Source organism: Vulpes vulpes, chromosome 14 (assembly GCF_048418805.1).
Source record: "Vulpes vulpes isolate BD-2025 chromosome 14, VulVul3, whole genome shotgun sequence".
Lineage (NCBI taxonomy): Eukaryota > Metazoa > Chordata > Mammalia > Carnivora > Canidae > Vulpes > Vulpes vulpes.
This window is the reverse complement of record NC_132793.1, coordinates 62922520-62949646: the sequence shown is the minus strand read 5'-3', so window position 1 is coordinate 62949646 and position 27127 is coordinate 62922520. Positions and strand designations below refer to the sequence as shown.

Here is a 27127-nt window from a genome sequence, read left to right as displayed (position 1 = left end):
TGGATCCCTTTTAAACTCCTCCATAAGCCATGCCTCACAAATCCACACTTTCCTATTACCTCCAATATTCCAAGGTAATTTCTAAGTCAAACTTCACCCACTGTCTGAGAAGCTCTGGATGGAGAGTGAGCCTCAGCAGATTCTAGATGTTTCTAAGACCTGTTTCCTAAAAGCCTGGTGAAAACCAATACTTTAGTGAGGCATTCAGGCACAAACCTTGGCTTTCCTTAGCATATGAATTTCCTATACCGCTGGGATTTTCCTCTGAGTTCTTTCATTCTCCTATCTCTCATTCCTTTCAAAAAGACTCAGCTACAGTTCTATTATTTTTGCCTTCTTTTTCAATTAGTCCCTTCCCTGCTCCTCTGCATGCAGGTCTAGCCCTATCCCTTTTCTTTCCCTCTGCCTTCTAGACCAGACACTTGTTTATTTGATGTCAAATCCTCTAGGTGTGTCTTTATAGAATTTTCAGTCATCAAGGAGTTGTAGATATACCTAATGCATCCATTGTTCAAATAAATGTCACCCTCTTGGCCTCCTCTCCCTCGATGTGTAATTTTACCCAAGAGGTATTTTCCCATCAGGTCTACAACTAACCTTATTGTTGTGCACCTTTATTGTTCTCCCCTTTAATATGAGCCACATTCCTGTCTTTCTCTATGCCTCAAGGTAAGGAAGGAGAGGGGACTCCTTCAGTGGTGAGCTTGGGGCCCCCCTGACCACAGGGAGTTTCATTCTCGCCTGCTCTCCTTCTCTGTTGAGTCTATTAGGATTGGTTCTGCCATTGTGTTCAGCTCTGTTGGTGGTTTGGGAGGTGGTAAGGGGGCAGCTAGGGCAGTTGGAGGGACAGAAGGATCAACTTAACTCTGGAGAACAGTGTAAGCAAGCCATATTTAAAGCCATATTTTCTGACCCAGGCTTTACCAATAATAAAGCTGCTATTTTGAATTCCATCTGCCTCTCCTTATCTATCAAATGTTTTATACATCCTAGAAACAAATATAAGATTTGAAACAGATTGCCTTTTCAGTAACACTGAAGGGCCCTTTTCACTGCAGACATTATTGAGAACTGAACTTGTTAGGGCTTCAAAGGAAGGGTGGTATCAGGCGAGCAACTCCACCACCAACCCACCAGGAGACTGTGTTTATTGCTACCGAAGATTTACACATACATGGTACACTAGCATTCTGCTTTCCAAGACTGCTTAATTTTTACTTTCTACAAAAATGCTGTTAATGACAAGCTCCTGCTGAGTCACTAAAATGGATTTGGCAGCAATGTTGTTGAAGAGAGTGCCATGAGCTGAGGGATGCTGAATTAACCAGGCTCTAACGAGCATCCCTAACCAAAGGGAAGAGGCTGAAAGACTCACTTTAGATATAGGTATTTTAGAAAGTGCAGGAATAGAAAATGTGGCATTTAACCCAAGACTCACAACCTAAAACACCAGACTGATAAATTAATACCTGAAAGAAAGGGGGTGGTGTCACATGAAAATTGCTTCATAGAGCACTAAATCTGAATGTCACTGCTAGTTCACCATGAAAATTAACAAAAATAGGGATGCCTGGGTGGCTCAGTGGTTAAACATCTGCCTTTGGCTGAGGATGTGATCCTGGAGTCCTGGGATTGAGTCCCACCTCAGGCTCCCTGCATGGAGCCTGCTTCTCCCTCTGCCTGTGTCTCTGACTCTCTCTCTCTTTCTCTCTGCATTTCTCATGAATAAATAATAAAATCTTTTTAAAAAATTAACAAAAATAAAATAGAAACCTGACTTAAAAATTAGCTTGGAGTCTTCTGTATAAAAAGTAACAATAGCTATAAAAACCTGTCATTTATTTACAAGGTTTTGATTAAACATGTCTTGATTATTACTTTTTTCCTCCTCAAACTGCTCTTATTTTGGAGAATTTTAAAATTTTAAAGAAGTCTCATGAAATGGGTCTTGCACTACAAGAACAACAACAAAAAAATCATTATTTTTCAGAGATTTTTCCCAAGTTTTTGCTGGAAATTATCTTCTTGCTTTATATTCTAAAATGCTCCTATGCAAATTAAAGCTTTTTTGGACTTATTCTATGCTGTTTTTCTCAGTATCCAAATAACCTAAACATCAGATTTCTACCTCTTTTGAATACCCACAGTCCCAAATTCAGGGTTATGATTAAGGTGAGATGGAAGATAGGCCTTTATTGAATATCCACCATGGTGCTGGCTCTATGCTCAGGGTTCTGCATACCTTCACCCATTTAGCTTACTCCTCTTAAAAACTCTACTAACTGGATATTATCTCCATTTTTTTTTAAACAAATGAAGAAACTAAATCTTAATGAGGCTGATACTTAATGAATAAAATGGAAAAGTACAAGTCATCAAGAAAACAGCTACATTCAATAGGAATTTATAATTGGACAACTGATTCCAACTCCTTGAAAATTTATAATTCTTATGTAGGGAAGCACAGGCAATTCCATGTGTTTAAAAATTATTTTGCAACATCTACAAATTTGTAAATATGGATAGGCAAACCTTTTTGAAATGATTTTGGTTGTATCTACCTTAATCTACCAGGGTTCTTCTCTATGATGTTAATAAGGTAAGATTTTCTCTTAAGTGCATTTCATGGGATGTTAATGGGTAGTAGTGCAAGTGCTGGGTTCAACAATATTAAACACTTGTTTTCTGCAGGATTTCTCAGAACCTTTAATTATTCAGGAGCCCTGTGCCTCTCCAAGAAGAGATTTTAGTATATAGTGTTTTTTAAGCATTTTTGACCATAAAACCCTTTTTAGTATTCCATCTAGCAGGACTACTATTCTATAAAACTGGACCTAGAAATCCTGGCACTAATGTTTACAAACAGACTCTTAAATTAACTTCAAGCCCTTTAGGTTTGCAAATGAAAGCGAGCAGTTCCAATGAAAAAGGAAGCAAGGTAGAAGTACAAAGGGTTATCTTGCATAAGGAAACTGCCAATTTGAAAAGAAATCTGGTCACCAAAGTTGGATTTAATTTTAATTCAACGGAATCATTTTGGAGCAAAGAAAGATTCTTCTATACCAGCGGACACTGGCAAGGATAGCAAAACACAGCCAAAAGAGGTCTTCAAAGACTGGTGTTTAACCCACAGATTTATACCAACTTCTAACTAGCTGATTAAGAAACAATGAAATTATATGGCTGGCAAGCACCTTACAGGGAAGTCAGTAAACATTTGGTGGACAAATGAGTAAATATTTGTTGAGTAAACGAATAAAAAGTCTTCTAGTATCTGTGACAATGGTGACCTAGTTTCTTTTTGAATAACTCCAGTGGTAGGATTTCCACTACAATCCAAGCAGCCGTCCATCTGCTGCACAGCTCAAGTTACCAAGTTGTTTTGCATATTTAAGAAACATTGAATGCCGTTACCAGAAAAGTCTAGAGAAATCTACTGTCTCTTTAGAAGATAAAGGAAAGAAGCACAGAGTTGTAAACAATTTCTTCTAGTATCATAGGGATGAGAATTCAGGTTTTCTGACTGACAGACTTATTCCCAAGTATTTCTAGTTGCTGACTTGGACAGCCTTTTTTTCCCCTTTTGTACATGAAAACTTAATATATTTGAAAATAGCTCACCTCCCTCCTTTAGTCTTTTCTTCTCCAAATTATATATATATCCAGTTTATTTAAGTATGGTATGGATGATTAACATCTTACCACTTTTCACTCTTTTTTTTAAAAAAAATTATTTATTCATGAGAGACAGAGAGAGAGAGAGGTGCAGGCATAGACAGAGGAAGAAGCAGGCTCCCTGCAAAGAGCCCAATGTGGGACTGGATTCTGGACCCTGGGACACACCCTGAGCCCAAGGCAGACACTCAACTGCTGAGCCACCCAGGCGTCCCTCACTTTTCTCGCTATTAACAGGCAATCTCCTTTTAAATAAACAAGTTGCACCAAGAAAAAACCATGATACTTCAGGCAGGATCTTATAACCACTAAGTATAGGTGGATGAATTGGTCCAAATTCTGCAGCTGGTAGCCCTAGGTAGTAAGAGATGAGTTTGGAGCTCCAACTGTGCTCCTCAATACATAAGGTCCCTAGATGTCAACATATTGTAAAACTGAGTTAAAGCTAATTCTTTCTGCAGGCAGATACCAAGACTATCTACCCAGTGGAAATGTCTACCCAGACCTTGGGAGAGAAGTCAAAAGCGCCATGCTAACACTATGTGAGAATCTCCTCTCCAAATGACTACATTTCGGAGAAGTGATAAAGCCACGAGGGCAGCTTGGGTGCTGCACAATATTCTAGAACAAGGGGTGGCAAGCTCAGGGAACAAATCCAGACTGATGCCTGTTTTTGTACAGCCCACAAGCTAAGAATGGTTTTTACATTTTTTCAGTTGAAAAAAATCATAAGTAGAATATCCTTTGTGACACATAAAATTATGTGAGATTCAAATTTCAGTGTGCATAAATAAAACTCCATTGGAATGCAGCTGATGAGGTTCAGACATGCTACCTCCAAATATGGTACCTTGGCATACTGAATATTTTAAACTGAAGGAGTTTAAGAAAATAGCAGAAGCAGGAAGGTCACTCTGACCTTCCCCTTGCTCCTGAGACAGTCATAAAATCCTCATGTGAGAGATGTCCAGGAGGTTATGAACATTCTTATCTCCCGTGTCAAGGACACTAAGAAGGATCCTAACCAATAGGCCTTACTAAGCTTCCCCCGATTTACTACACTTACTTTAAACTCTTTTACCTATCATGTTTCTCCATGACTGTCCATTCTTCATATAAAAATACTCCAGTTTAACTGTTGTTTTGGATCTCCATTTCCTTATGAAGGCTTCTTGTCATATAAAACTTGTTTTTTTTTTTTTTTTTAAAGATTTCATTTATTTATTCATGAGAGACACACAGAGAGAGGCAGAGACATAGAGGGAGAAGCAGGCTCCCTGCAAGGAGCCTGATGAGGGACTTGATCCCAGACCCCAGGACCATGCTCTGAGCTGAAGGCAGAAGCTCAACCACTGAGCCACCCAGGCATCCCTAAAACTTGTATTAAATAAATCTGTATACTTTTTCTCCTGTTAATATGCCTTTGTCAGTTAAATTTTCAAACACAACCAGGAACCCTAAGATTGTCGAGGAAAACTTTTTCCTCACCTACACAGGCACATTCATATGCTTGCTTATGATGGTTTGTGGCCTTTTGCATGTCACAGTGGTGGAGTTTGATAGTTGTGACAGATATGCCACAGTCTACAAAGCCTAAACTATTTACTATCTGGCCCTCTGTAAAAAGTTTGCTGGCTCCTATTCTAGAATATTGGAAGAAAATGTACATATATTCCAAATATCTAACACTGAAAAACATTGTCCATCTACTCCTAAATAACTTGTAAGTAAAGTCAGTGCCCACTTTTCAGAGCAGCCTCTGCCTATAACCCAATCTGTGAATCTTTCCTCAGTCACTCTGTTGTAGTAAAGCACTCCACGGCATTTAGTAGTAGCTGAATTTATCTAATTTTTGTACTTCTTTACTTTATAAAGTCCGTCCTCTCCAATTTTCCCCAGCAATTAATTTCCCCAAATATAAAGGCAATATGGCATGTCACGTTTACTATTGTATTCTCCAGCTGAGGTCAGTGCCTAGTACCCAGTTGAGGTCCATTAAATATTAGTCAAACAGAGAATATATTTATAAAACCAAGTAACCATTTTCCAGAAAATCATTCACAAGAATATTGTTTCTTATTTCTAAAAATGAATATTTCCACAATGTCTCATGTTTTTATTTTGGAATTTATGTAAAAACAATAGATAGACTGTCACAAAATAACGGCTCTTCTTTCTTCTAACAAGGACCACTTAAACATCAAGTGGGCAATTTATTCAATTTCTCTGTATCTCAGTTTCATCATTCACAAAATGGTCCTAATAATCCAAGGGTCATAAACGAAATAATACGTTAAACTGCTTTGAGTTGTTGGGGGAAAAATGCTACATAAATTCATGATAATAGTATCACTTGTAATATAATGCCCAATCATTTTGCATGCTAACACTAGAAGCACATTAACTACTAAAGAAGACACATGTTCTGGTTGTATTATTAGACATTTTCTAGGGGCCATGAAAAGATAGAATATAAAATATTTCAGCCACTGCCAAGCCAGATTAGATTTGAATCCATGTAGAAGCACTATAGCAAAACTCATACTACCAGTCTCCTAAACTGTGTGAGAAGGTTCTCAAGGAGTGTTATAATATTTAGAACCAGAGAATATTTATTTGGCCCAGTTCTCACCTTCACACCCTAGCATCTTGCCTGCTGCTCGGGCAATACCTTTTCAGACACACGGTGTCAAAGCAGAAGCCCCACGTCCTAGGAGGCACTTAAATTTAGGCTGAAACAGAGGGGAGAGTTCCTGACAAGCAGAGGGAGAGAGCACTACATAGGGGCCACAGGAGGAGTGATCGGAGTGAAAAAAAAAAAAAAAACATCAGGGGTATCCTTCCAGGAATTCAGCATAAAAGAAGAAAAGAATCTCATACAGATTAAGTACTTACTAAGTGCCAAACAATGGTACTTCATATTTATTTATGAAGTAAATTTATTTTTATTTAAGAAATTATTTCTTAAGCCTCAAAATGAACACCTAAGGTCAATATTAGTAGTCCATTTAAAAATGAATGAAACAGTATTGTTTCATGGAAATTTAACTGGCTGCCATTTGTTCATTCAATCAATGCTTTTGAAGTACATTCTGTGGGCTTAGTATCAGCCTGAAGTGTGGAGGAGTAGGCCAAGCACTGGGTATATAATGATGACTGGGCCCTGCCCTCCTAGAACTTGTAGAAGCTGAGATAGACATTAAACACACAATTAAGTCAATTAACCATTCACTTAAAATGGTGACAAGTGTTACAAAAGGAATTATGGTGGGACCTTATGGAACGATCAAAGATGACTTCCTCGGAAGTAATATTTAAGCTAAAAGATGATTAGGAGCTGACAGGAGAATGAAGAGGAAAGAGATTCTAGGTGCAAAACCCCACAACATTTCAAAGGTTCTGCAGCAGAAAAGAACTTGGCATATGGGCCAAGTGAAATGTCACTGGTCTTAAGAGTAGCTGCCTCCTTCCTCAAGACACTTCTGCAGGGACTTTGCTGTTAAAAATATACAAATCTAGGATGCACAACCTAGATCAGAATATGCATGTTAAGCTGGAGGAAAGCAGGACATGATATGTTGGGCGGGTCAGCCATAGCCAGAGCACTATGGGCACTGTTCATGTCTCAAGGATAGGGTCCTTACCCGATAAGTGGTGGGAAGCCACTGAAGGGATTCAGCAGGGGAGTGACATCTGTATTTGAGTAAGATCATGCTTTCTGATTGCTGTGAACTTCCCGACAAAGTGATTTATAAATATCCTTAAGTAAATTCTTTCTTTAAAAGTCAGTAATACATGGGAAAGACAAGAGACATAGTCATATTCTTTTGCCTTCAGTAGCCACACATAACTTTTTGGATGGCCTTGCTACTCAAAATGTGGTCTAGGGATCAGCAGCAGCAGGTGCAGCATCACAAGGGAGCTTGTAAGAAATGCAGAGTCTCAGGCCCCATCCCAAGAGCTATTGAATCAGAATCTGCAGTATTAACAAGCTCCCCAGGTGACATGTTTGCATCTTAAAGTCAAGAAGTTTTGTTTTACATAGTACCCTACAAGCACCCCACCCACAAGGAGACTCAGCAGACCCTAGGTGGTAACTATTTCAGGGAATGTAAGAGTTCCATGGAGCCCATTGGTATTCTAAGCTAGTCAGTTCATCATCATTCTAGGACAGGATTCGTAGGTTGAAAAGACTGGGGCAAAACACACACAAATATGGTTCTACTCTTCCTAATACAAATGGGGTACAAATTCAGTGAAGGAAAAAAAAGATTGAACAAGTCAGAGCATAGATGTCATCACTGGCAAAAGCACCTTAGGAAATCAATGTTAGGTACACTAAAGGTACCAAGAGGGAGCATATTTTTACTTTAAGTCATCTCCTTCAAGACAGTTATAAAACAACACTTGGTCATACTTACAAAATGAAACAAAACACACACACACTATATAACCAAACACCAGTTTCTGCCATAATAATCCTCTCATTATAAAAAAAAATCAGGAAAATATTAACCGTAAGATAAGAGAATTTGAATTGATTCATTCATTTTAAGTCAACCATCCCTTTTTAGTGGTAGCAGCCCTTTAACTAGAACCTTTTGTAGATCTATTTATTGATTACTGGCAAGCACTTTGTTACAAGGTTGAAAAGTAAAAACAATACTATCAAAATTATCCACCATACAGGTTCCCAACAGCTCCCATGAATTGTGCAACTCTGCAATTTGGGAAACTTTCTCTGGTTCCTCCTAGATGCTGGGTGGTGTGGTGGGTGAAAGTACAGCCTCTGGAAGCCAGCTGTCTGGATCACATCCTGCTTTGCCAATCATATGTCACTTGCACATGTGACTTAATTTCTCTGTGTCTGAGTTTCTTCACCTCTAAAATGGAGATGAAAATTGTAGCTACTACACAGAGTTGTTATGAGGATTCAGTGAGTAAACACATTTAAAGTACTTAGAAACGATGTCTGGAACACATTAAATATTATGTATTTGCTTGCTTCTTGTTGTTATATTACACGTGAAAATCACCAGAAGCCAAGAAGTTTCACTGGGAATCATTCTTGGGGCAATGGCCAAAGGAAAGAATGTTAGTCACACTTCATTCAAGTGTCACTAACAGGAAAAGGCCACCTGCTAACAAATGGGAAATTGCCAAATATTTGTTCCTTTGATGTCACAAGCAAGAAACTGGTTTGGCCATGTGGTCTTAGTGAAGTAATTACCAAAATAGTCACCCCAGGTTTTTAAAGTCAGTAATCCAAAATAGTATCTTACAACTTTAAAATCTTCTGTAAACATTTGTAATTGAGAGTCGATTCCCTCAAATTTAAGATGGACTACCTTAAAAATAAAACCAACAAATATTATCTTCTACTGCCAACTGATCTCTACCCAAAGAATGTCATAAACCACCTCTGCGTGAAATCAGTTTATATTTATCAAGTTTTAGTAATGTAACCACTCTCTCAAAATGCGACATATTTTTATACAGGAAGAATTATGATCAATGGCAAAAACATGATTTCACTTTCTAGAAGTCTGCAGCCTATGGAACATACAGTATAAATTAAAATTTTACCATTCCTTTATTAAATTTTGCTATTTTCTACCCTCAGCAAAGTTGCATCTTATACAAGATAATCATTTCCATATATGATCTGCTGATTTTAAAAACAGAAATTCTGATAAATCATTCTTATAAAGCAAAACCAAAAATTAGACATAAAAGAAACTGCATGCGTTTTAACCTTTATAATATGTGGTTGTCTATCAAAACAATTTTGTAGCAAACATTAATAATTGCTCATTAGACAAGGAGAACTGTTTTTTAAAATAAGTATAATGAAAATATGTACTAAAAATCTTTTTATTCTTTTTCTTGAGTCAATTTAACAGAGTTAAGTTTTATTAATTAGACCAAAAAGACCCTACTTATAAAGGAAAACTCTCCCATAAGAGGTTGACAGTTATGTTGCTTGAAACATCTAATTCAGCATATCTTATTTCAAAATTTTGCTTTTCTAATTACCAAACTGTTCTGAAATACTGAGACGTTTAATGAAATGAAATTAAAATCTCTACAAAAAATATTACAAGTGTTTTTTTTTTTAAAGATTTTATTTATTTATTCATGAGAGACACAGAAAGAAAGGCAGAGACACAGGCAGAGGGAGAAGCAGGCTCCTCGCAGGGAGCCCAATGCGGCACTCGATCCCGGGACCCTGGGATCATGCCCTGAGCCAAAAGCAGATGCTCAAACACTGAGCCACCCTACAAATGTTTTATTATATACATAATAATTTCCATCTTAGTCCAGCTAATAAGATTCTTTAAGTATATTGTTTGTAACTTAAAGTGACAAAACTTCCATCGGAGTTTAATAAGTCAGTCAATTGATTAGGAAGTTCTATCATGTCATTCTTATGATATTTGCAGTAACTAATAAAATTCACTACAAGAGAGACACCTGGGTGACTCAGCAGTTGAGCATCTGCCTTTGGCTCAGGGCGTGATCCCGGAGTCCCGGGATTGAGTCCCACATCGGGCTCTCAGCATGGAACCTGCTTCTCCCTCTGCGTAAGTCTCTGCCTTTCTCTCTGTGTCTCTCATGAATGAATGAATAAATAGATAGATGATAGATAGATAGATAGATAGATAGATAGATAGATAGATAGATAAAACTAAAAAAAAAATTCACTGCAAGACAATACCAGAATAGCTATGTAACCCTGATCAAACACCTAATGGCCTTTGCAAAAATGACAGATATTTGAGCAGGTTGGGCAAATACCCTTCCGCACTCCCTAAGAACCACAACTGAAGGTAATACAGTGTACATAGCCTTTGATTACGACAGGTTTCTCAGAAACAACATTAAGTTATATATACACCAGAAGATGGATGCAATATTTTTGGTAAGCAAATGTGGGATACATTTGTAAGAAGACGTGGTTAGATATTCATAACTACAATTGCTATATTTAGTGGTTATGTCAGTATAGTTTGAAATATTTGGTCACAATTGATTTTCCAGGCTGCTCTACATAACTCTCTCAAGAGGACACCATTTCTCTTCTGGGACCATGCCTGTGAGTTTTAAAGATTCTATTAGAGTAACTCTGCAGCCATGTCAGACAGATACTATCCACGTCAGCCATAAAGAACAGATGATAAAGTTGTTCTGAGAACAGATGATAAAGTTTAAGGGAAGCTTTGTGTTTTATATTTTAACTGATCATTGATTGTCCAATCTACTAGCTCTGTACTAGCTTGAGGAGGAATATAAAAACCTGTGATCAGGGATCCCGGGGTGGCGCAGCGGTTTGGCGCCTGCCTTTGGCCCAGGGCGCGATCCTGGAGACCCGGGATCGAATCCCACATCGGGCTCCTGGTGCATGGAGCCTGCTTCTCCCTCCGCCTGTGTCTCTGCCTCTCTCTCTCTCTCTGTAACTATCATAAATAAATAAAAAATTAAAAAAAATTTATAAAAAAAAAAAAAAACCTGTGATCAGCCTAATTACCTAACTGAAAGACCTGTTTAGTCCATGTTCATGGGGATGTCATGGTTGATGCAAACCGAGAGTGAGCAGATTACAGTTCTTCCAGATACCCCTAGCCCCCTCCGTGATTCAATTCGTATGAGTATTTGTACAGGAAAGGCAGGGGACAGAAAGTTCTGGCTGGGTTCAGAATCCAGGTTTACCTACCATTTATCAGCTTTGTGTGTCTCTAGGCAAGTAACATTATCTTAAACTTCAATGTCATTATTTTTTTCAATGTCATTATTTTTAATATGAGGAAAACAATAGTAAATACTTCATTAAGTTATAAGAATCAAATGTGGGGGCACCTGGGTGGCTCCATCAGTTGAGCATCTGACTCTTGATTTCAGCTCAGGTCATGGTCTCAGAATTGCGAGATTAGCCCCCCACAGGGCTCTGCACTGGGTGTGGAGCCTGCATGGGATTCTCTCTCCCTTTCCCTCTGCCCCTCACACAAGTGCACACATGCATGCTCTCTCTCTCTCGTGATAAATTTTTAAAAAGAAAAGGAAAAAAGAAGAATCAAGTGTGAAGTGCTTATTAGCACAGTGCCTGACACGTGAAGAGCAAACAATGAAAGTTGACTACGTGAGGATGTAGCTTCTTTAGTGCCCATTTTCTCTTTAGGAGAGTGGCCTTACAGCCTGAAATCAAAGAAATTGCTTTCAGGTCAACTTCATGAGATTTGAGGCACAAACAATACTTATTGGGGGCTAAGGGAATAGGGTCAGATTCAGGGATCCAGAGAGGAGGAATCTCTGAATTTCTGCCTGGAACACAGCAAGACGAGGAGTTGTAGTGACCTTTGGCACCCAAGATTTTATGAATTTGAGAGCATGTGAAGAGAAGCAATATTCTCATGAGTAGATCAAACTGAAGCACCTCCCCTGAGGCTTTTGGGAACCAACCATCAAGGTGGACAGGAGAGGAGAATAATGGGGAACCAGTTGTGAGCAGATCTAAGAAACCAAAAATTTCCAGAAATGACTGGAGCCATTTGAACAGAAGAATACCACGAGCCTCATTTGTATAGCAACAGGCTGATAGGGTCTGGAGACATTTGCCTAATTTCATGCAAACAAAATAACAACATAAGGCAGCATATACCAAGGACACACAGGCAGCCAAGGTAATGAACACTGTGAAGTTCAGGTGAGGAAGAGATCAGTGTGAACTACGGTGTTCAAAGATCTGGAACACCAAGTGGTCCTTGGATACTGGTGGAGACTGAGTTGTCTGTGGAGGGTCTTTCAAGCAGGAAAAGTGGCTGAGCCAAAAGTGGCTCAGCTCCCACAAGTGGCTGAGGGAACATGTGCATGGGACATCAGGGACAAAGGCTGAAATGAGTGTGTGTACGTGTGTCTATGTACACACATGCAAGCGAATAGCGGGAAAAAGGGGTAAGAAAACTAGTCGAGGGTCACATTTGAATGGTAGAAGGATGGGAATTTAGCCCTACAGAGGATAGTGAGCTAGAACCAAAAAAGATTATGATTCGGGAAGCTTACAGTGAAGCTAGTGATTGATAAAGTTAATCTGGCCTCGTGGATGGTATAGAATAGGAGCAATGTGTAGGGGAATGTGAAAACAGTTGGAAAACTCTTCATAAATATATCAGGAGAGTAGTGGAATATAATTAGGTTGGCATAACTTTACTTACCATTTTCTAAAATAGAACTTCCAGTGATAAAAAGAAAAGTCTAATTAAGAGAAGTATGGTCTTCTATTACTCTACAGATTCCATTCATACTTTTCCCATGATTACTTCTCCATGCCCCAATGGATATGGCTGTAAGCCTCAGCTTGCTTGTTTATAAATTACATCAGCCCTCTTCATGATCCACTGAAAATTCTAGTGTAGTTCTAATGGAATCTCCCTCCCTCCCTCTCTCTCTCTCTCTCTCTCTCTCTCTCTCTCTCTCTCTCTCTCTCTCTCCCAATCTCTCATAGATCTGGTTGAGACTCCTGTTTTGGGCATATGTTTGTATAATTTTCTTAGGCGTTTCAAACCCCAGATATTACTCTATTTCTAGGCAATGATATTTATGATAGACTAGCACCACATAAAAATATTATTTTCCCTCATTCAGAGGTCCTGAAAAAGAATCTTTTCCATAGGTACATAAAGTGATTCAATATTTTGTTTGCTGCTAACCCTACAGACGGTTGATAGGATACAGTTGCTTGCCATCCTTCTGCCAATGTTCAAGTAGGAAAAAAAATTCATTCAACTTGAGCAATGACTGGGTTTTTTGAGGACAGTCTCATAACTACAAATACTCACTTGAGCTCTTCAGCAAGATTCTTAGTAAAAGACCATCATGATGCAGTAGGGTTTCCAGAAGCAGGTTCCAATTACAACCTGGCTGGGATAAGAGCAGTTTCAACTGACCCTCGGCTGTTAGTTGTCCAGATGATGGAGCCCTTTCAAAATGCAAGATAAAGATAGAGTAATGAAGTTAATTTATCTATGAAATTAATAGCCTTAAAGTACAGATGTAATGCTAACTCCCTTAAATGTCAATTCCTCCCAGATTACTCTGAAAATGCTTTCATGCTTGCTTACTTTAGGGTTGCTCTGGGAAGGAATTACATTTAATCTCAACTAGCTAAAAGCAAATTAACATTTGGTAGCCTGCCAAATTTAAGACTGATACAAAATAACCATGCCTATATTTTACAAGACTATGTCTGGTTTTGTTTCATGGAGCAAATTAAAATTATTTATGCATTTATTTTGAATACATTTATTTGTTCATTCATGAAGTACATGAGAGCCTACTATGTGCTATTAACTCCTTTCATTATTCATGAAAAGAAAGTTACAGTGGCTTTTGACTACTTTGTAATTTGCCATGTACTGTGATTGCTGATAAAACTCAAAGAATTCAAAGCTTCCACCAAGGGTCACCGTAATCTAATTATTTAATACATAAAGCCTTAAATCAACATGAAATTATCAGAACCACTCTAATAGTCATACTGCTACCTACTTGGGTAATAATTTCATCAAAGAGAAATAATTCCAAGGCAAATAAGCTTCTACTTGGGAAATGATCATCAGTGTTGAACAGAAAATCAAAATCAGGCCTCCACATTACTACCTTAATTTACCAACGAACTGGCAAGAGATAAGGAAGTAAAAGTAGAAACTGAAAACTGATAACATTATTCACTTTTTCCTTCTAAGATCTCGAAGTTTAGATTGGCTAACAATCACAACATCCGAAATCGGCTTACAACCACTACGAATGAAAAGGCAGGAAATGATGGAACTCAATCTGGTTGCGACCATAAGGGTTGTGGGAATAGGGTGGCATTGGGAAGGAACGATGTGACTCAAATGGAAAGGTGTGAATGAGAACACCATATGCTTAGGGAGCAGAAAGAAGCAGAACAAAGGATATTGCTGAGAGAGATGATTTGCAGCATGATTTCCAGATGACATTTACTGAGTGGTGAACCATCCAGTTATCAGCATAGCCTAGCCAGTGGTTTTCAAAGCTTGGGCCATGGACCAGCAGCAGCAGCATCACTTGAGAATTTGTTAAAAATCCAAAGTCCCAGGCTTTCTCATCCTATCAGAAATTCTGAGGTGGGTCCCAGAAATCTGTGGTGTGCGTGTGTGTGTGTGTGTGTGTGTGTGTTTCAGAATTCTGTGTTTTAACAAGCCCCCCTCTAAGAGAATCTGATGCACACTCAAGTGTGAGAACCACCGTGGTAAGCAGTGCTTTCGGGAGCAGGGGCAGAAGGGCCAGAACTAATTAGTATAATTTCTCCTCCTCCCTCTGTACCTTTGTGCCAAGACGGGTGCACAGTGGCTGGCACCCATGCAACGAACTCCCCACAACCTTTTGCTTATCTGAATCCTATGCATCCTTCAATTTGCAGGGGGAAAAACGTACCTTTCCCCGTGTAGTCTTCACTAAAAATTTCTCTGCATAGGAGTCTTTCTCACTTGGAATTAAAGCACCTATGGCAATTATTCACATCTTAGCACTTTATTATTCCACCAATTAAAGCTTTATCTGTCCACTCAGAGTCAAGCCTTGTCAGGACACTTGCTTTACACCCCAAAGCTCCTACCAGTAGACCAGCACTTTTAAGGGCTCTGTAAATGTGAGCTGATTGACTCATGCTCACAGATGGGTAGGCAAACTCTTAAAAAAAAAAAAAAAAAAGGATACTTTGTCAAAAGGCTGATTTAAGCAAAAGTCAGAGGATCTGAAGATATAAGATGAAATTTCAAGGCACCTCCCCTTGGTTTGGCTTGGCTTGGTATTTGGTACATCTCACAACATCATGATGCTCAAAATCCTTCAGCCTTGCATGAACTTTAGACCAACTCAAACTTCCCAAGTGAGACTCTCTGACAACATAACTTAAAACAGAGAAACTTAAAAAAAACAAAAACAAACAAACAATAAACAGAGAAACTCCTAGGTAATTAGTGGGTCAAGGTGTGCTAGGCAAACTCCTGCCAGTGGTGGGTGGTGAAGAGAAAGGTGACAGGCTTAAACTTAATTCTCATGCCAGAGGAATCAACTCCATACTTTGGGTACTTTCAGATTGGTCTGGCTCTGGCCAAAGTCCCAAATATATTACCCAAGGAATAGTCCACTAGGTGAGCCCTTTGGACTGAAACACCAAAGCAGATCCTCACAATGGCTGTCCCTGATCGCTTCCTAAATCCCAAGTGCTGACTTCTAGAAACTTACTTCAGGTCCAATAGATAAAAAGCAGCTAGTTGGTAGTAAGTTATATATTAAAAGCAACTTAATTTTTTTTTGCAACTTAATTTTTTTTAAAGATTTATTTATTTATTTATGATAGACATAGAGAGAGAGAGGCAAAGACACAGGAGGAGGGAGAAGCAGGCTCCATGCTTGGAGCCTGACGTGGGACTTGATCCCAGGACTCCAGGATTGTGCCCTGGGCTAAAGGCAGGCGCTAAACCGCTGAGCCACCCAGGGATCCCCAGCAACTTAATTTTTAAACATTTCCTACCTCTATATTTTGCTTGAGTTGAGCATTGATTTAAGGATACATTTAATAAGCTGAAAGATCCAGTTTGTGGAGTGTAGAAAAGACGGGAGGGGGTTGTTGAAAGACAATCTGAGGAAGGAGACAGGACCAGATCATGGAGGGCCTCATTAGCCAAAGTGGGGATTGAAGAGTTTAAGGTAGATGAGTTTCCGTATCTGGGTACAGTGTGGGGAATGGACTGGAGGGGGTGACTGTATTTGCTTAGCCCTTTAGACATGTAATAAAACAAAATAATAGGAAGGTCATTTCATACCACTGCCTCTGAATACCTGGTTATAAATAAAACTTCTCAATTACCAGATGGGAAGCTGTTTGTTGAAATGTACCTCAATTCTTGGATCTTTCAGCTTATCACAGATTTTGAAATGTACAGTAGAATGACACACTATGAGGAAAAATAAAATATTACAAACATTCCTCAATCACTAAGCTCCGAGTAATAAATGCATTGAGGAGTCTGTGTTAGGCATATGGAGAAGCATATGTTCCCTCAGCCTTTGAGCTGGTGGAGTTGTGAAAGTGAGATTAGCCTCACAAAAAATGACAGAAAGGGAAATTTTATACATATATATATTTTATATATATGTTTCAAATATGTACATGTTGAATTCCACGATAATACAAAAAAGAGAACAAAAATTTATAAATCCCCTGGAACTCATAAAGCTTGTATTAGGAGACAGAATGAATTTATGGCTGGGTTTTATTAGGCTTATGCTCTAATAAGTAGTACATTTCTGGGGCATGAATTAGCCTAAAGAATTTTTCAAGTCCTGGTAGTAAGGAGTGATATAATAATAGAGCTCAATCATTACTGGTTATGAAACTAACAAATTATTTTTATAGAATCATCATGCAAAATCTGAGCTGTATTTGGGTGTGTTTACTTTATGGAAACTCATCAGGTAGTACACTTGTAATTACTGCAATTTTTTAGTATGAAATCATACTGTAGGAGAAAGTTAAAAAAAAAAAATCTTAGCTCAATCAGTATATACCAGCCTGACTTCCAACCATGGCTGTGCATGAGGCACAGGGCAAGAGAAGGCTCTGTAGTAGGTCGGACTGCATGACCATGGGATTTACTGATCCTACCATATATGTTTCATAGAGATGCTGTCAAAGCAGAAAATCACTCAAATGGACGCTAAAATGCACAGGTTGGGGATAATACCCAACAGTATTTGGGAATTATTCTTCAGGATTTGATATTTACCTTGAGCCAATAGCAGTTATATGGTACTATGTCCCTAACAGATAAGCTACATGAGTCTGGGTGTTAATAGTAAAAGTACCAGGGGCCCCTCTCACTGGTGCTCCTGATGATCCCCTTGGGGAATCTGTGTTTTCTATTCCCATAACTCCCCATATGCCATGTAGGAGTGGAGGTCCTGGTTTCCATGGTGGGGTGAGTTGGAGTATGCACACCTCTACAGGAGCACCATCCAGAATTCCATGAAACTTAATGTTATACCTGCTACAGTCATTTGTGGCTTCCAATGCCAGCAGCCTACGCAGGCAAAGAACGGAGTTATTATACTGGGAAGAGTAATGAAGCCTAATTACTATTGAGGAGTTGGAGTTGCTACTGCATAAGGAGAGGAGGGAGGAGTATGTCTGTGGCTCAAGGGATTCACCAGGGCATCTCTTGATGCCCACATGCATGTTAATAACCATAAACAGGGGGCAGCCTGGGGTTGGGGGGGTGCTCAGTGGTTTAGCGCCGCCTTCAGCCCAAGGCGTGATCCTGGAGACCTGGGATCAAGTCCCACATCAGGCTCCCTGCATGGAGCCTGCTTCTCCCTCTGCCTGTGTCTCTGCCTCTCTCTCTCTCCTCTCTGTGTATTCTCATGAATAATAAATAAAATCTTAAAAAAAATAAACATAAAGAGGTTATAGAAGTAACAACATTCTGATAAGTGAATGGTAGCCAAGGGTTCAACTCCTCAAGGATGAATGTCTCAGTGACTCCACTGGGCAAGCAACATATATCAGCGGGTGTGACAGTCGAGGGTGAGGGAAAGTTGGAATAAGTGGCAGAGGGAAGTAATGATGATTATCACTTGCAGACTCAGGAATAACTGCAATAGGGGACACTCTAGCTTGTCCCGTGAACTCTACTACAATAACACATTTTTTATAAGATGTTTTGACCAGGCATCACCTTGAAGAATCAATGAAAAGACTCAGAGAACTTAATGTGGGTAATGAGTGGATTTCAGTAGTGTGAGGGGTACACCAAAGCAGATGTTGTCACTGTCCCCACATCATCTTGCCCTTACCACTCAGTTGACATGGCCTGCATTTCTCTGCCTCTCGGCAAGACAAGCTGAAAGTGCTAGTGAATTCACAGCCCTGGGGAGCAGCCTTCAACCAATGACTGATGGAAGTTGCCTTGTAAATACCTCAGCATCCTTGCTCCCTTGGTGGGATAACTCTCAGATATATGCCTTCCACATAGATCCCAAGAATTTCCCCAGAAGGTTTAAGGTCTGGTTATTTCTTCAGCAATTGGCTTGATTACATGAATTTTTATTTGCTGTTTTTCTTTCTTTGTCTGACTTGCTCCCATTCCACTATTCCCTCCACTTAGAAAATAACCTACTTTCACTTAAATCTTGGTCTCAGGGTCTGCTTCTTGGGGAAATCTAAAATAAGACATGCATAGAGATACTTTATATTCATCTCACTTAATTTTTGTTTCAGGAATACTGAGAAACTAGTCAACGGTCATTTAGATAATAAATATGGCTGCTGGACTTTGAATCCAGGTCTTCCTGACTTTAAAACCCATACTTATTCCTCTATTCCAGGCTGCTTTCCATTCAACCTGGTTGATAATTGGTAGGTAAGTTGTTTTTTCCAGTACTGAGTATGTTTGGCTCTATTCAACCTTCTGATTAAGGATACCATCTTTTTGACCCAAAATCAAGTTTGTGGTCTCAAGGCTGATTCTCAAATTGGAGCCATGTTATTCAAGGGATCTAGGGACTGATTTCAACCAGATGGTTCCTGTCATGGATTACTGGGCCAAATTTATACCAGAGACCATAAGTTACATTATTCAGAGAACAAAGGCAAGGGCACAACTAAAGAGAAACTGAGAGTAAAAGCCTTAAAGTGAGAACACAAAAGCAGAGGAGAAGCCCTGCATTGCTGAACTATTCTGGGCTTTCCAAAGCTGATCCTTCATGATCTTCCTAAGAAAATAAGTAAATGCAAATATTTAAAGCAATTTTGCCACATTTCTCTGGGAAAAATAACTTTAATACCTTTGAGGAGGAAAAAACAACCCCAAATATTTTTCTTCATCACATTAACCAAGAATGTGCAAATGACACGTAGTTATAGGACTGAAAATGTCTGTATATAACTTACCTTGATAATGGGTGTAGTCAAGTCTCTATAATCTTTATCAATAAAGTTGAGTCAATAAACAGAAGTCAGACAAAGTTCACCTGTATACTTGCATTGTTTTTAATAACTGTCCACAAAGGTAGATTGACACTTTTCAAGGGTCTCATTTTTTTAGAGTTGGTTGTATCTACACTCTCTGGTGTACAACTTAGAGGGTAGGTGTTCAAACTATGAGGAGCTGTGTTATCTCCTGATTTTAGCAAAATTAAACTTTTTATGTGGGAAGACCCCATTTCCCCCAAGTCACCAAAGATATTAGTACCCAAACTCATAGCCCTAGCTCTACACTTTGATGTTACACAGGTTAATATATCCTATTTCTAAAAATAAATAAAATCTAATTTTGATTTTTAAAATAATATTACATATCAACCATCACTTTTGGACTCCCCCTGAAGTGCTCCTCTAGCCCCTGAGTCATTGAGACACTGGACTCAGTGATCACACAGACATCCTTTTTGAGGAGCAAAAGTTAGTTTTCTGGAGCCCTTAACTATTACCAACTGGTTCTTGCCTACCAGATAATAAAGGCCTGTTATACAGAGTTCAAGAAAAGTCTCCCCTGGCATCATGTTTCAGATAAGTGAGATTCAGTGAGAAAGTGGTTCAATATTCTATCCACTTTATCACACTTATGAGGAGTCCTTTAAATATGTTTGAGTAACTGATAAATTCTGCAACTTTCTGAGACATATAGCTTTTTACTAATACAGCAGTACTGAATGACTGTTTAGTAAGTACTTATGTGTTGAGGCACTTTAGCTCATTTAACTAATCCTCATGACTCTGATAGGAGAGGATCTCAAAAGTTAAGGAAGGAAGATGCTTCAAGAAAGAAGAAGACTGAATGGTATTGCAAGCTGTGTGCAAGTAGATTGGTAAGATTGTATTGTATATATGTTTTAACTTTTTCACCAAAATATAAACTATTTCATATACAGGGAGATTGAAGGTCCTGTAGGTTATGTTAACAAACTTACCAAGATCACAAGACTAGTACACAAGCCTACAAATCATGTTTATCTAATGTGGAAACCCATAGTATTCTATTATCTCTTTGCTGGCTCCAGTATGGTATTCTTTTTTATATAATACCTTTAAACTATAATAGAAAAGGGAAAATATGGGGATGCCTGGGTGGCTCAGCAGTTGAGCGTCTGCCTTTGGCTCAGGGCAAGATCCCAGTTCGGGGATGGAGTCCCACAGCAGGCTCCCTGTGAGGAACCTGCTTCTCCCTCTGGCTTTGTCTCTGCCTCTCTCTGTGTCTCTCATGAATAAATAAATAAAAAAATTTTTTTAAAAAAGGGAAAATATGAATAGATATCTAGTTATATCAAGTACCTAGCTCATTTGCCATTTTAACTTCTTTTAATAACCGATTCACAGACATGTGACTTTCTAAATTTTTTTTTAAAGATTTTATTTATTTTAGAAAGAGACAGCAAGGGGAGGGGTGGAGAGGCTAGAAGAGGGAGAGAATCTTTAGCAGACTCCATGCTGAGCGTGGAGCCAGAATTTGGCATCAGTCTCACCACCCTGAGATCATAAACTAAACTTAAACCAAGAGTTGGACACTTAACCACCTGAGTCACCCAGGCGCCCCTCTAAAAATCTTTTCAGTGATTCAGCTGCTTGTACATCCACACTCTGAAACAACCACTTAAGAGCTTTGGTGTTAAAGGGCTATCATTTCTTCTCCCCTGACTGTTGGCTCCATGTCAAAGCTGGGCACCTCATCAGAGCATAACGATCTCTAAGCTCTTTTCCTCCGTATTGTGTTAGCAGCAGCTGGTTTTGGTTTGAGAAACCAACTCTTTTTCATCCTTCCCCCAAGATGCTTTATCTGAAGGATACTAGAAGCCACCTCTTCAACAAGACCAGGCTTTCCATGCCTGAACTTTACTATTCAGGTCAAATGTTCGAAAAAAGCTAAAGGTATCATTTAATATGTCAATATCTGAAACAATACTACAGTAATTCATGTGTTCCTTCAACCAGTCATTTACTCAACTACTATTTTTGGCTGATTTCTATGTGCTAGGCCATGAACACACAACAGCAAGCAAAAACAGTCACTGTTGTTTTTGTTTTTGTTTTTTGTGGGTAGCAAAGTTTATTGAGCAATAGTACAAAGCTCCCAAAGAGGGAGGGTACCCAAGAGGGTTGCCCAACAGTCACTGTTTTATAGAGTTTAGTGGAGAATATACAGTTTAAATGACCATACAAATAAAAATAAAATCACAACTATAAAAACTCACTGGAAGAAAAGCAAAAGATGCTATTAGAAGATGCAGTAAGAAGTGAATCAGTTTTTGTGGTTGATGAAAGACTTCTCTACAGAAGTCACATTGGAGCTGAGATATAGAGAAGTTAGCATTAAATAGGTGGAAGAGAATAAAAACATTTCAGGGAAAAGGAAAAGCAAATGCAAAAGTTCTGTGGGAGAAAGGAGCACGGCACAGCAAAGAAATATAAAAAGGCTAATGTGCATGCAGAGTGGAATCACAGGATAGTGGGGTATCACAAGAGGTTGCAGAGGTGGGTAAACCACATCTCTGGAGGTCTTATAGGATGCTGAACATTTTTGTTTATATTTAAGGACAAAGGAGAATTCATGGAGGGTTTTTAAGCCATAAATGTGAAATGATAACATATAGTTTTGAAAATAGATTTGGGTTAGTTAAATCTCTGGCTGCAATTCAGAAAACACTGAAAATGGAAGTCAACATACACATGGGAAAGAAACCAAGAGGCCATTACAGCACTGAGGAAAAAGATGATTATTTGGACTAAAGCAAAGGTGGTGTAACGGATAGCAAACTGTAGGAGTTAAAAATTAATGAAACTTAGCAATGGATTGGGTGTGGTAGGAGAGGAAGAGGGAGGTGCTCAGGTTCAGATCGCCTTCTGTATCTCTGGCTCCTACAATGCATGGAGGTCCCATTAGCCCAAAAAGGGAATAACAGAAGGGGATCAATTTGGAAGGGAATATCCTAAGTCCACTTCTGGTCATGTTGAGTTTGAGGTGTCTTGATGACCTCCAGGTGTAAACCTCAGGAAAGCATTCACATATGGTTGGCACTTGGGGTATACGGGTCTGTAGTCCCAGGAGAGGTAAAAATCAGAGATTCTAATTTGGGAACACATAGGGAGTACATGTCACTGTTTTATAGAGTTTAGTGGAGATTTTATTTCACTTCACCTGTTAAGAGTTCTGTGATAGAACACCAAAGATGTTCAGTATTTAATGGCCAGATTTAAGGAGGTGAACTGGCAAAGGAGATAGAGAAACAGCAACAGAAAAGGAAGAAGAAGATTGGGGGAATATGGGGAGGAAATCAGGGGTGTGGCTCAACTTGGAGGAAATGGGGCAGTGGTATTTTATGTGTTGTCAAGTAGGTCACTGAGGTTGTACTGCCAACATATAACTATTGAGGAAAGGTGCTTTGTCTCCAACTTCATTGCCTACCTCTTTCTCCACCATTAACACCTAGCACGGTGCCTTACTTGGAGAAAAAAATTTTAAATGCATTTATAGAGAAAATGAATGAATACCTCTTGGTGAACTGGATAAAAGGAAAGACCCACATAGACTATAATATAATGTAGCCAAGGGTAGCTTAATATATTTAGAGAAAAATGTATATAAATCTAAAACAGGATTACACTGAGTAAAAGTAAATAGAAGCAAAAGCAGAGTAGAAAGAAATAACCTACAGCTCAGAATGAACTGGCCACGAATCAAAACATCATGTTGTCATCATAAAAGAAAATGAGCAGTGTAAAATGAATGGGCTGTTTACTCACACTGATTATGCTACTTGGTTTCAGTGTGCAGTTATGACCTACTTAGCTAAGGAAGACCGGAAAAATATTAGGAAATATTAAAAGAACCACAAGAAGATGAAAGTTTGGAAAATAATAAAAAAACATTATAATGCCACGGTATAATTGACTAAGATAGTGTTCTTCCTTGAACATTTATATGAAAGCACAGTATGGTGTCATAGTATTAACCTTGAGATTAATATATTCTCCACATGCCTTAGTTTAATCTAGTATGAAACTGATTACCTCTTCTAAATCAACGCACATTGTTAGCCTATACCAGTGCTAGGGATAATGAATACAGTACATTTTACTTACTGCTTTGAAAATACATTTTTCCCCCTAAAGCAAACTCTTGTAAATTCTGTTCCAGGGGTTCTAGGAGAACATGAAGAATTCTATTTTTACCAATTTGTATCCTTCATAGGCTTTTGTTAGTAATCCTCAGACAAATTTATGGGTCATACAACTGTGTATACATTTGTAACTCTTAATTTAAGTCTTAATTTCATGCCCTCTTCCTAGCTCTGTTCCTTCCTTCTCACTTACTTTTAATTAATTATCTTAATATACATAGTACTTGTTAAAGGCCAAATTAAATCATTTCTAAATCAATGCATAGGTGCAAATAAGTAAGCAAGTAGGTGAATAAATTACTAAGATCCTTCATAATATTAATATTTCAGCCACATGTCCTCTCAGCCTCACCTTTTCCCAAAAAGAAAAGCTTTCTATACTTTTAGTTTGTCGTTATCCAACTCATGTATTTCTATGAGCAGTTCGTTTAGGTGCTAAAGTGAGGAATGGAGTTTTGAAGGATAATTTGGGGGGTGATAAACACACAGAAACAGCAGAGGTATGTGAGGGAAATGGATGAAAAGGTGGAGATTTTTTAAGTCACATGATGATGGTCCAGGTATTCACATTGCAATGTTTCACAAATGCAAATCAATACCTTGAGTTATTTTGAAATTACTTTTATTGCTATCCTGGGTTCCTTTGACTATACCACTGTTCTGAAAGTGTTAGGTCTTAAGTCAGATGGATCATGTCTTTCTAATCTAGGATCTGTTAGAGAGGAATTATCAGAAAGTATTGCCCTCAGTATAGGGGAGCTCATCCTATGCCTTCCATGGAGAATTCAGAAAAGCAAAGAAGAGAACTAAAGGTTTTCTAGAAGAGAAAACTACATAAATAAAGGTCTGAAGCTGAGAATAAACAATAATAAAAGTGAAAGGTACGGAGTAAATGTCTCTTAATAGATGAGAAGGGAGACTAACAACAGAGAAAGCAATTGGGTAATCCAGGCAATAAGCCAGCCAGTGTGGACCAAAAAGAAGCTACAACAGATTCTTGAGCAGAAGAGCAATATAATGAAAACAGTATTTGAAACATGTTAAATAATAGCTAAATGGACTAAGGCTATTATAATGGATTGGATAGAAAGGATAGTTCTTTTTTTTTTTTTTAAAGATTTTATTTATTTATTCGAGAAACAGATAGAGAGGCAGAGACACAGGGAGAGGGAGAAGCAGGCTCCATGCAGGGAGCCTGACGTGGGACTCGATCCTGGGTCTCCAGGATCATGCCCTGGGCTGAAGGCAGCGCTAAACCACTGAGCCACTGGGGCTGCCCAAAAAGGATAGTTCTAAGAGTACTGTTGAGTAAGAATCAACTGAACACGATAATACACTAGAAATAGGCAAAGCAGAGCGCAATATGAAAACTATAATCAAGATTCTACCCTGGAAGTGTTTAAGAATGATGACATTCTTGATGTATTAGGAATACAAAAGACACTATGCATGGAGACAAGGGCAGAGTGGAAGGAAAGGTCAGTTGAGGACATCATAGTGGATTTCCAGTAATGACAGTGAGTCATTTGAAAATATGGGCAGCTGGACATACAATGTTGTGGTAAAGGTAAGTGCTCAGAGTTGGAGATGCAAAGCTAGAAACCATCTGTCTAGAGGTTATAGGGTAAGTCATGTGGACAAAAGAGCAATAAAAAATGGGGTTTCTTTTTGCTTTTGAAAAACTTTTATCTTAATACAGATGGTCCTGACTTACGATGGTTCTACTGAGATTTTTCAGTTTTATGATGCTGTGAAAGTGATATGCAGGGACGCCTGGGTGGCTCAGCTGTTAAGCACCTGTCTTCAGCCCAGGGCGTGATCCTGGAGTCCCGGAATCGAGTCCCACATCAGGCTCCTTGCCTCTCTATGAAGTCTGCCTCTCTTTCTCTGCCTATGTCTCTACCTCTCTCTTTGTCTCTCATGAATAAATGAATTAAAATCTTAAAAGAGAGAGAGAGAGAGAGAGAGATGCATTCAGTAGAAACCACACCTCAAATTTTGAGATTTTTTACCTTTTTCCAGGCTAGTGATATACTGCATGATACTCTCATGATGCTGGGTGGTGGCAGCAAGGCGCAGCTCCAGGAGCCATGTGATTGTGAGGGTAAACACTCATACTATTACAACTACTCTGTACCCATACAGCCATTCTGTTACTCACTTTCAGTACAGGAGTCAAGATATTACCTGATATATGCAGCACTTTATTATAAAATAGGTTTTGTATTAGATGATTTTGTCCAATTATAGGCTAATGCGAGTAGCTGGAGTACATTTAAGGTAGGTGAGGCTAAGCTGCTTTGGTAGGGTAGGTGCATTAAATGCATTTTTTACTGAAAAATATTTTCAACTTGTGATGAGTTTATCAGGCTATAATCCCATCTCAAGTCAAAATGATCTGTAAAATTACATAGTTTTCATTATATGAAATTCAGAAAACATAGCAAATGATACATGAAAAATATTAAAGTTGTTTGTAATCCTACCATACAAAGATAAAAATAAGCTCCCCAGCATATACCCTTTCAATTTTGTTTTTCTATACATATTTTTAAATGCTATATGTAAACTAGTACGGCATAGTTCAACACTTTCATTTGTGTTCCACTTTCCAATAACTGTTCTTCCCCTAAGAAACATGGATCTCATATCCAGCAAGCTTGAGGAATCCACATACTAAATCCCTCTGTTGGAGATAAACACCAGAGATTAGTCCATATGTACCAATACATTAGTACATAAGAAGAGACTTTACATAACAAATAACTGATAATTCTAGATTTTTAATGCACATTTATTAATATCATTCTGAACATCAGTTCTCCCACTGACAGGTGAAGTTGTAGTTGTCAGGGGCTAGAGCTTTGGAAGCAGACAAGCCTAGGTTCTGAGTCTGCCTCCCAGCATGGTTCTCTTCAGAAACTTGCCACCTACACGTCACTTTACTCTCCATGAAAGAAGCCCAGAAATAGGTAGCCTACAGATTGGTGTGATATTTAAAAGAGATAATATACATGAAGCATCTAGAATGTCTGGTATGCAGTTTTTATGAGAAAAACTGGGCTGGTTTTGAGGATGTGATAATGACTAACTGTAGCTTCCCTTTAACTATAAATCATTAATTATTTGTCATTTAATATTTTTCAAAATCAACCCTTTTAATGACTCTACAATGTGTCATATGACCATCCCATAATTGACTTGCCTAATTCTATACTGTGAGACATTTATTTCCATTTTTTTTCTTTCACAAATA

At 38.6% G+C, this 27127-nt stretch overlaps 1 protein-coding gene across 10 annotated transcripts in view; it reads right to left on the bottom strand.

Moving 5' to 3' along the window:
* The window catches only part of KIAA0825 (KIAA0825 ortholog), a 388584-nt gene that overhangs the window by 216213 nt on the left and 145244 nt on the right, over positions 1-27127 (bottom strand). For all 10 annotated transcript variants that reach the window (XM_072736775.1, XM_072736778.1, XM_025992891.2 and 7 more), the window contains one exon: positions 13509-13648. In XM_072736775.1, coding sequence (XP_072592876.1) covers positions 13509-13648 — 140 coding nt within the window. The remainder of the gene's footprint in view (positions 1-13508; positions 13649-27127) is intronic.